The sequence below is a fragment of the Poecilia reticulata genome, linkage group LG6, assembly GCF_000633615.1.
Source record: "Poecilia reticulata strain Guanapo linkage group LG6, Guppy_female_1.0+MT, whole genome shotgun sequence".
NCBI lineage: Eukaryota > Metazoa > Chordata > Actinopteri > Cyprinodontiformes > Poeciliidae > Poecilia > Poecilia reticulata.
This window is the reverse complement of record NC_024336.1, coordinates 31041324-31042376: the sequence shown is the minus strand read 5'-3', so window position 1 is coordinate 31042376 and position 1053 is coordinate 31041324. Positions and strand designations below refer to the sequence as shown.

Sequence of the window (1053 nt, the reverse complement as noted above, 5' to 3'; positions counted from 1 at the left end):
ATTATTATTATTATTATTATTATTATTATTATTATTATTATTATTATTATTGTTGTTGTTGTTGTTGTTGTTGTTGTTGTTGTAGTTATTGTTATTATTATTATCATCATCATCGTCATTATTATTATTATTATTATTATTATTATTATTATTATTATTATTATTATTGTTGTTGTTGTTGTAGTTATTGTTATTATTATTATAATCATCATCGTCATTATTATTATTATTATTATTATTATTATTATTATTATTATCATTATTATTATGATTATTATGATTATTATTATTATTATTATTATTATTATTATTATTATTATTATATTTGGTTATTCAGCGCAGTTTCGCGCATCGTGTATTTTAGTTTTTATGAGTTTTTCTGGCTGAACTATTTATAATCTTTTGTTTTTAAGCGATTTAAAAAAAACCGAACCGGAACCGGAAACATCCCACATTATATTCTATAATCTCACATCTTCAGTCAAACCGACATCATAAAGTCATTAACTGAGTTTAATCATCTCCCCCCGTGACGCGGTTCTTCCCGCTAAGAGCCACAGACAGATTTCAGGTTCAGCTGCTGCGTCGGGTCGTTTCAGGGTTCAAGGCGGCGGTGATCTCCAGAGACGGCGGCCGATTGGAGAGACTCGGTTCCTTCGTCTCTCCCAGCAGCAAGGACAACCTCATCGCTGTGGTGGGAAACGTGGGTGAGTTGGCCCACAGCATGATGCTTCTATTGGTGAACGGCAATAAGAGAACAATAAATCAGTCCAGCAGAACATTATGACCACCTGCCAGGTCCTGTCTTTCTGCTGGAGCAGCTCCACCAAGTAGTCCCAGATTTATAGCTTAGCTGCTAGCATGTAGAGCAGGAGTTCTGCTCAACAGGTGGTGTTGGGGGAGTGGGTTTCCATGGTGACCTAGAGGTCCCATTTCTTCTTCAACCATTTTTGCTGCTTAAGTTCTCAGTGCTTGAATTTACTGGTGAGTATAAAACTGCAGATGCAAAACATCAATGTGTTAGCACGCTAACGTTAAATCGATGTGTTAGCA

At 35.0% G+C, this 1053-nt stretch overlaps 1 protein-coding gene across 1 annotated transcript in view; it reads left to right on the top strand.

The window, feature by feature from the left end:
• The window catches only part of LOC103466843 (uncharacterized), a 4954-nt gene that overhangs the window by 1692 nt on the left and 2209 nt on the right, over nucleotides 1–1053 (top strand). Inside the window, exon 2 of the mRNA XM_008412719.2 lies at nucleotides 600–707. Coding sequence (XP_008410941.1) covers nucleotides 600–707 — 108 coding nt within the window. The remainder of the gene's footprint in view (nucleotides 1–599; nucleotides 708–1053) is intronic.